The sequence below is a fragment of the Anopheles ziemanni genome, chromosome 2 (genome assembly GCF_943734765.1).
Source record: "Anopheles ziemanni chromosome 2, idAnoZiCoDA_A2_x.2, whole genome shotgun sequence".
NCBI classification, from domain to species: domain Eukaryota; kingdom Metazoa; phylum Arthropoda; class Insecta; order Diptera; family Culicidae; genus Anopheles; species Anopheles ziemanni.
Genome location: NC_080705.1, coordinates 40,319,165 through 40,328,798, shown reverse-complemented (window position 1 = coordinate 40,328,798; position 9,634 = coordinate 40,319,165). Strand labels below are relative to the sequence as shown.

Genomic DNA, 9,634 nt, shown 5'->3' with positions numbered 1-9,634 from the left:
AGTTGAATTGTGCAGGAGAAATACAGATGAAAAGCGTACTTTTGGCCGATCGGCGCGAGTAAAAAACTGCCAAAGCAGGCTTTGCCGCGCAGTCTAATTTTCTAACTTGTCCAGTCTGTGAACTTACAGTTCGGTCGCGCGTTTTAAACAGTAAAAATTGTGATTTTGTGTTGGTGTTTTCCGAAAGAAGAACAAATGACCATCTTCAGGTTGACTTACGAAGCCCCAGCACGTTTGATTCAAGATCCGTACTGGAATTTACTCCAGCGGAAGTGGTGGAAAAAATAAGTGTTGGTGTTTTACGCCAGAAGCAACTAGCATCAACCCCGTGAAATGTGCATTTCCAAATGAGTTTTGCTATCCGATTGAATAAACGGATAACAATTCAAAACAAAAAGTATCCTTTTGTTTTTTTGTTTTGTCTTCTGGCATACCCAAAATAACGAAAGAAACGACCGCGCAAAGCGCGAACCGGTAGAAAGAGCCTAAGCAAGCGAGAGAGTATTTCCAGAGAGCACGCTGTAAAAGCTCACTCTAGCCCGAAAAAGTAGTACTTTCGTAAGTTAGAACTTTCTCTCTCGTTTTTTTGCAAGCCGGGCGTTTTCGTATTTTGAGAGAAAACCGACTGCTATTCTCTCCTTCTTCCTCTCCCTCTCTTTTACCAAAATTATCACGACGACTCACATTTGAACTATTTTTCCAAAGCAAACCCAATATTATAAGCACAGTTTACGGCGATTGTTAGGCGAACAACTGCCTCCGCATGGTTAAGATCCTCCAGGGGTTGGAGCAATAGTGGAAAAGTAAACAGTTGAGCTGCTTTTCAATCGATGCATATGTCAGGTTGGCTTTTCAACCGAAATCCAAGGCACCTGAGCAGTGGCAGCGGAACAGAACACCACATTCCAACGACACAAGCGGAAAAAGGGAACACTCTTTGGGCGCACCGAAATTGGCTATAGGCTGGCTAAAGGGTGGAAGGTACCGGAAACCCACCAAACGCTATTCGGCCGCGATCCACCCGAATCTAGTTACCATGACTGCACGCTTCACAAACCATGCGCTGGATTTTGACGTTTTCGCCGTACAATGCAATCATCTACGGATTGGTACTGCACTTTCTTAAGATCCACGGTACATCGCTGGGGCAGGAAAACTGGTGAAATTTGATACTGGCACGGGAGGCAAAAGTGTACACGGCGCCTTTACGAAGCGCATCCGCGGATTCTAAGCGCACCGTTTCGTTGCTTCTGCTTCGTAGATTCGATCACTAGGAAAACACACAGCAGCTAGACGATTGCACAACGCTAGCACACAAACACCCGCCAGAGTAATGGAAACCGCGGGTTTCACGCGGACATCGCACGCACACACCGCCAACTGGTCGCGCTTTCGAGCGTTTTCGTTTTCTTACACTTGCGCTGATTATAATAGTACACTGCTTAAACTGGGACCGGTGCACACTGGGCACAAAGTGAGTTAAAGAAGTCCATATTTTACTGAAAATATTATACACTTATTCTATTGCAAACATGTTTGGTACATTTTAATAGTACGGTTACCATGTGTGAAATATTGAATAGCATAAAAACTTGTGAAATTAATCAACAACCAAAAATATGTTTCTTTGGTTAAACTGAAGTATAACAGAAGCAATATTATTTTGGAAGAACTCAATAACCGATGATATTTAGAGATGGTTTTTCGTTATATCTCTACCCTGCATTCATAAGTGAGAATTGTCCTTCTTTGAAAAATAACATTACTTTCATTTTGAAGAAAATTTTCAACCCAGATTGGTGTGCAAACATCTTTGAAATATAATCCGAACCCATTTTTTCTGTTTGGCTTACGGATTTAAAAACACTAATGAGCAGTTTATATTATATTTTCTTTTTTCAGCATTTAATCCAGGAAAGCGCCCAATGTGCTGTGTAACCACTACCACTGTACACATTCTCCCGTGGAAACGGATAGCTTCGGGGAAAGGAATCTGTTGACCTACTGTGCTCACGGTGGGAGGAGGTGGAAAAAGTAAGGAAAAAAACAGACCACTACCACGGAACGGATCAACCAAGCCGTGTCGAGGGAAAATATGCAGCAATAATCGTAATATTTTTCAATCGTCTCTCGGAAACACTCTCGTATCAGATGAACAAACAGAAGCGAGAGACGAAGATTACACGGCTCACGGTGGGTAGAAAAACCACCGAAACACTGATAGCTGATAACGGGATCAGAAATCGAACGTACGAACGAATATTGCTGGGTAAAGAAGTACAGTTCCCGACGAAACGAAAACTACAATTCTTTCGATTCCTTTGCGCTGGCGGAGGTATTATTGCGCCAACTCTCTATTTTTCTCAGCCGTGCGTTCTCTTTCTGCTTCGTTCCATACCTTGCGACACGCGCGCGGTCCCTTTCTCGTCCGGGGCGCCATAAGCGAGCGGACGACACAACATTGGAAGGGGTGGCGATGGGAGGCGAATTTTCTACGCGTTTTCCGTATCGTTATTTTTCTCACCAGCCTGTACAAATTGCACTTTTCCACCGGAGCCGACTACACTGCCACCGTCTTTTCTGAATCATGAGCACAGAGAATATTGATCCTGAAATTATTTGTCTGTTTACGTTCAAACACAAATACTGATCTTCGAAAACGGTTAAATAAACAGAGTAATACAGAGGACACTGAAGACACATCGACGGTGCTGCTGTTGGTACACTTCTAGACTAGATGGAGATGTTATGCACACACTACCGCAGTGAAAACCTGACCATTTTTCACGGCTTTTCCAATCTTCTGTCGCCCGTACCGAAATATGCTTCACCTTCGCGCGGAAACACTCACGACGGTGATGGAGCTATAAGGATTTTTCTCCTTTTACTGCCACTTTTTGCGCTTGGCTATTTACGTATCTGTTAATTTTACTGTATCACTCTGCAACACCACGACGGCGACGACGACATCGACGACGACGACGACGGCAGTCTAGTAGACAAGTACTGAGTAGTACACATATATCACAACTTGCGCTCTCTCGCTCTTTCAAGCTGTTTTGGCCGCCTGGCGGCTGTTTTTCGACATTTCAGGTTATCATGATTTTCGGATCGAAAACGTCGCGATTTGTCAATTTTTCCGACGCCGTCCCATACAACAAAGTATTATTTGCGGCAGAAAACTGTGCTCGTTTGTCAGATGAAAAACGCAAACGCAGGACCTTGTGTAAAGCTGTGACCGGGTGTTGAAAGTGATATTGGAACGTCGTGGAAAAACTTTGGGTTATTGTATCTACCGTACATGCGAAAACTGCCAGCTTTTTCTTCAAGGTATATAGACAATAAATTTGAAAGCATTATCTATAGACCTTGTAAAAATTGACAATTTACAGTGAAAGCTGTCACTTTGCGCTGGCATTGTCAAATGCCAAGTAAATTTAACCTTAACTACAATGTTAAAAAAAACATGTTCGGCACGATCAGTTTACTTGTAGTTTCGTAAAGCACACTTAACTTTCTTATTGCGAGCCAACTTCATAACAACAATCTTTACTTCTACACCATATCGATGAATACTGGGAATGGTGGCAAAGAAGCGTTAATAGTACTAGTTTTTTGCTATCATGTTTACATCTACGACGCATCGAACGCGTGTGCATTCGCCTAAGCGTGACGTACAGTTAGTGCAAAGTTGAAGAACAGTATTAAGACACCTGTTCCGTGAAGTAAATGAAGCATTCGGTTCTAAACCTCCGTAAGGCAGTAGAAAATTAACTCAACGCTAACCCTCTCTGCATTGGTGTCTGCAAGCCGAAGCTATGCACGATGTCTTCCCGTCGACCGCGAGTGAAGATAGCTGCCAATCTCAGCATACGCAGGGCACCAAAGGCGCAGAGTGCCGGCGAGCAACAGAAATTACCTGAGGTTGATGAAGTTACGCCGTACGTAAAAGATACGTCTCTTGCTTTGACCGAACCGAATGAAGACTTTCCGGTTGAAAATGTGCCTGTCGAAACAGCTCCCAAAGCGGACGAAGTGGTCCCCGCTCCGGAAAAGCAGGATGAACAACACTTCAAGCTACCAAGTATGTTTTCATTGATTAATTTAGTTTCTGCAGTCATTAGATTACAACAATGACTACTTTATTCTTTAAGGTTATTTATCTATTCATCATATATTGACATAGTTTATTGGCATTATGTAAGGTTCGATGCAACTGAGAGCATAGGTCATTTATAACATTCACATGGTTTAACAAATCAAGCTTGTAAAATAGTGTTTCATAACGACGGATAGCTCCAGCTAATATGAAAATCCTGGCTTGGCACACAATTTTTCACAATTCATAATTTTAAATAGAACCGACGACTGGCCTGTTTTATGTTAATATGCCATCGCATATGAAAATTGTGAATGTAACATTCAACATGAACAATAACATTTTGAATTGTCTTCCTTTCTTGCAGAACCGGTAGATGAATTGCCCAGGCACGTTGCCCCTATAACCCAAGGAGTCGATGCAGCCCATATTTCCAGTCAAAATATCCCCACTACCAATATCATCATCAACAACAACAATGAGGAACCTATGTCACCAAGAAAACAGGAGGCTCGTTTCGGATATCCCTTTTCACTGTCCCGCAAAAGAAACCGCACCGAATCGCTTACCTCGAACAAATCACTCCCAGAGGGTATTACGGTGAACAAGGTTGCCCGCAAGATTGCAACCAAGCAGGAAGAATCCCAACGAACGCTGGAGAACAAAAAAGAAATACGCAAACGGCTCATTAACATCGATAATGTGAAAAAACAGAACCTCACCATGTTTGACATGATCTACTACAACCCGGTAAACAATCCCATGCAAACACCGGTGTTGGGTACGCGCAGTGGTTCATCGGAGAATGGTCAGAAAGTGCCGGATGGCAGAAAGAGCCGCAGCGTGAGCAAATCGAGATCTCCAACCCCTTTGCCGGCACCGCCACCGGCAGCTGTGCCGAAAGTAGCAGTACAGTTAACGCCTCAATTGAAGCTAGGCCCGAACGGAGAAATGATACTGGACGAGGCAAGTCTGGTGATAGAGAACGAACGGGAAAAGGAAATACGTGACGCGCTGGCCAGTAAGGATATCGTGTACCAGGACGAGTTCAGCGGTAGTAAGTCAAAAGCATGAGCAGAAGAAACGCAATGGTTAGGCAAGGATATGACAGGAGGTATAAACATGTTTCATCTGCTCATCTTTTCTACAGACCATGGCTATTACAGTCGCATCAAAAGGACAAAAGATTGGACCGATGAAGAGACGATTCGTTTTTACCGGTGCTTGCATACCATTGGGACGGATTTTTCAATGATGATCACCCTTTTTCCCTGCCGCACGAGGCGCGATTTAAAGCTCAAGGTTTGTGCAAAATTAATAAATCACTAAACAATGACTCTCTAGATTGATTTTCGTATCTTTATTTCTTCTATTGCAGTTTAAAAAAGAGGAACGTCTTAACTTGTCGCTGGTTAACAAAGCTCTGCAGCATCCGAAAGAGTTCAATCTAGAGGAGCTAAAGCAACAATTTGCCCAAGAGGACGAAGAGCAGGAGCGAATAAGGCTGCAGTTAGAAGAAGAGACGCAAGAAAAACTACGCCAGGAAAAAATGAATAAGAAGTGCGTACAATTGCCATCTTTTCGCCAGTTTCCCAATGGGTGATAATGATTTTTCTTGTTTTTGTAGGGTGGTGTTAGAAATTTCCAAGGCCCGCAATCCAAAGAAACGTGTCTCCAAATCTCAGCGTGCAATGATAGAAAAGGAGCTGGAGCAGAGCGAGTCGGAAGACATTAGCCAAACGACCTCTATTCCCAAGCAAAGGCGGCGTAAAAAGAGGAAGGATGATATAAAACAAGACGAGAGCGCTACCAGTTTGGAAGCCTCTGTAAATGTAGCTGAACCGCTTGAATCAGATCACACTGGAGAAATCAGTTCCAGAAATCAGTTTGATAAGCAGGAAACCGCGTCGGCTACCGCTACTCGTAAGCGACGGACGGTAAACACAAAGGTTACAAAAGCTAAGCCGGAAAAGAAATCGGCGAATGTTTCGGAAGACGAGGAGCCCAACTTGTGTACATCGAAGCCCAATGAACTCCTCACGGTGCCAGACCCAGTTCCCTACATTCCGAATGGTATGGTAGGCGATACGTTGCCGTCAAGTCAACCTACAAGCGCTAGCGAGTTAAATGAAGCGAACACTATCGATATTGCCATACCGACGAACACAGCTACAGTCGATCGGCCATCGAGTAAAACGCACGAAAATCAGCTTCCGTTGGTAGAAGTTCCTCCGGATACGCCAATGGAACCAGTGCTTCAAACATCACCTGTGATATTGTTGGAAAGTCTCGACACTGTGAACTGTCCGGGCGAACAGACAAGTTTGACCCAAGAGCTCGCACCTGTAGTGATGAAATACGATGATGGAATCGGAGCCGACCTTGAGTACCTGCCTCTACCCGGGGCAAACGCACCAGTGGCAAGGAAGGTCCGCTTGGACGCCGATACGGCTTATGCATTCGATGACAACAGAGAATCTTTGATAGAGCTAGAACCGGCAACGGTAATTTCCACTGTTGGCAGGAAGGCAGTAGCAGGTACTAAAAAATCTAAGCAATCGAACGAACTTAATACTGTGGCCAACACAGCAGAAGCAGAGAGCGTCGGAGTCCAACAACCCGATGAGTCGGTGTGCGAAATACGGCAAAAAATAGAAAATGATACCGATCCAGCGCCATCACAACAGCCGCTCCTCAAGCAACCAATTGATGACGACGAATATGTTGCTGCAAGTGATGATGGCCAGGAAGATGAATGCTATGTCGCAGATGAACCCATCCCAGAAGATGATGATTACTATTCCCCCAAAGTGGAAGAGAAAGTGGATATTTCCAAGGATGGGTATCTGTGCGAGACGGTTGCGGAAATGACCATTGGAAAGGAGGAGATTAGCGCAGGTGAACCTCTTCGGGGAATCCCGATAGAGGAAGTTGCTGGCCACTCTGGTACGTCGAAAGCGGAGGAACAGTATGAAGAAGTGGACCTGACAGAGCTGGATGTTGATGACGCTGTTGTTGCCGAAGGTGATAATTCCCTCCCTGGTGGAACTGCTGCTGAGGAGGAGGAGGAGGAGGATGGTGCAGGTGCTGGCTTTTCGCTCGAAGACATTGACATCAACTCGCTGGTGCTGGTGGAAAGTCAGGACGCAAGCGAACCAAACAAGACTATCTACGAAATTTACGTTATAAATCCCGAAACCGGCCAGTTAAGTGAGAAACCGCTCGATGTACCTCCAGACGTGATAGGGAACATCCGTGCAATCCTGGAAGCAGACGATGGAGGGAGCTAGCGCCTATTGGAAGTTTAGAAAAGAAGCAAGGATTGTTTACCGGTGCAAATACACTCATCCCAGCCAAGCACCATTATCGCATAACGGTTATTTAAGAAGGTTTTTTTTTAGTAATTTTGCTGCATTTTGTTTTTTAATTATAAGATAAAAGAATTTTGCGATCAATAATATAATTATCATTTTTCGTATGAAAATGTACATTATTTTTAACAACTGTTCAGAAAGATAGCCAGAATAATAGCATTTTATACATACAACTATGTTAATCTACATTGTGACGTGGCGTGGCCAAACTATACAAACGCCAGTCGAAAAACGATGTTCCCATCTGATGTTGTATATGTCCGTCACGCCAAGCGCCGTATTGATTGTGAAACCGTAGCCCATCGTAGGGCGTTGACGGTCGGTACATGCTCGGAAGCCCGAGCGACTTTGCCACCCTGGCAAAGTGTGCGTAAATTTTCTGAAAGAGAAACCCGATTCGAAAAGCGCGTGGATCTAGACGATATGGTCGTCGTTCTGTGCTCGGATCAAACCCATCCAACGAAAGATCGTGTGCAATCCAGAACAGAAGGTCAGCCTCGAATAGGACCAGCGCGCCGAACTCAATCAACCGAAAGAGTGTCAGGACGGTAACCATTAGTGATGGCGGTAAAGCTGCAAACGGCTCGAAGGGCAAATTGTCCGAGCAAACCCATGACAAAAGTGCCAATTTTGCCATCAAAAGACTCTCGCAGGTACTCGCATCTGATGCGTGAAGTTCCTGTATCGGAGGAGGTACTGCATGTTCGGGAAACTCTGCCGGGACGGTGTACATTGTGTGTGATTCCGTGTGACTACGTTTGGTCATCACTTTAACATGCGCAATCCCTGCTTGCCGGTGGTGATACAGAATAATGCCGGCTATTCGAGAAATTATTGGACTGATTATATCAGAATAATTTCCTAAGGCAGGTGAGCGATAGTCGAAAAAGTACAGGGTGCAATTAAACGGATACCCCGTTAGTATGTTGTGCACAAAATGCTGATTCGCGTCTAGGAGGAACTTTTGCAGCGGATCCGCTGAAAGATTCTTCGAATTAACAGCCTTACCGTCCTGAAACGCATAAAATAATAGTGAACATTATGGCATTTAGTCGTGACGCTAAATGATGCATAAGGATACATACAGTTTTGTAAAAGGTTAAGCTTTGTTGGAACCATTCTCTGGCTTCTCGCGGTACTGGTCTACCATGGTATACGCAGGACAACACCCGGTCGATTGTTTTTTTGATTGACTTTTTATCAAGCGCCAAATTTCTAATATACTCCGCAAGTCTGGGAAACTTCAGGTTATGCTGTCCGAAGTTATTGAGAAACGGTTCCACCTCATCGTACTTGAAAAAATCATTTCCTCCCAATGTTGCAAAAACTGCCATCTGCTGCCAGTTCAGTCCAAGCGTCTTGAGGAGTGCCTTCCGGTTATAGCCAATCGCTTCCAACGTCTCGATATTGATGTGATTTGCTGACCAAAGCTGCCAGTTACCCTCGAAGATGAAGAAATCAGTGTCATGTGAAATGATTGCCAGAGCTTTATGTTTCACCGCATAGGCAGCCAGAGCTTGATCGCATTCTACGGCGACCGAGATAATTAATTGACCATGCTGCCTGGCAACTCGCTTAAGTTTGAGTCCGGTATTGTTGGGTATCGTCCTCCAGTGGCGATTGACTATCTGTGTCAACGGCGTACCGTGGTCAATATCATCCACTATGGCAATCATGTTCTTGTACTTTTCATTCTGGCGAGCTGTCCATGTTTCGTACTTGAATGCTTGCAATGTACCATCGTAGAAAAATACCAACTCGGCACCGGTTTCTGCTAAACGTTTGAAAAAGTCGTCCGCCTGGCGTTCCACTAGCCTTATTTGGCTACCGCAAAGCAAGCTATGTTTATCGTCACAAAATAATCCGAACAAAGCCATAAGGTCGATCACAATCAACGGCTTTTTCGTTCCGGTTTTAGCAGCCCTAGAAGTATGAGGATTGTACATGATTGTGAAATATATTGTATGAGAGCGGTAATAGCGATACCTACTGTATTTCTTGATCCATTTTCACAGGATAAGTGCCTCCATTCACTTTCCGCTCCATAAATGTTAACAAATGCCGTACACCCATTGTTTTCCTCAAATTTCGTACGATTGTCGCGCTAAAAATTTCCAGTTAACTGTGTTGTGAATCACAACTTGTGACTGATTGCTCGTTG

The 9,634-nt window shown here is 44.3% G+C and overlaps 2 protein-coding genes across 2 annotated transcripts; one reads left to right on the top strand and one right to left on the bottom strand.

Annotated features, from left to right (window-relative positions):
- The first annotated feature begins 3,773 nt into the window (after positions 1-3,773).
- Positions 3,774-7,454, top strand: LOC131293573 (transcription factor TFIIIB component B'' homolog). Its single transcript, XM_058321651.1, has 5 exons — positions 3,774-4,084; positions 4,467-5,156; positions 5,250-5,401; positions 5,478-5,659; positions 5,727-7,454. Exons 1-5 carry the CDS (start codon positions 3,826-3,828, stop codon positions 7,387-7,389), a joined length of 2,946 nt encoding a protein of 981 aa, XP_058177634.1. The 5' UTR covers positions 3,774-3,825; the 3' UTR covers positions 7,390-7,454.
- Positions 7,455-7,624: 170 nt separating this feature from the next.
- LOC131280983 (uncharacterized) lies at positions 7,625-9,546 on the bottom strand. The gene is made up of 3 exons (XM_058310235.1): positions 9,464-9,546; positions 8,559-9,396; positions 7,625-8,485 (listed from the first exon to the last, which is right to left on the bottom strand). Exons 1-3 carry the CDS (start codon positions 9,544-9,546, stop codon positions 7,652-7,654), a joined length of 1,755 nt encoding a protein of 584 aa, XP_058166218.1. The 3' UTR covers positions 7,625-7,651.
- Between the last annotated feature and the right edge of the window lie 88 nt (positions 9,547-9,634).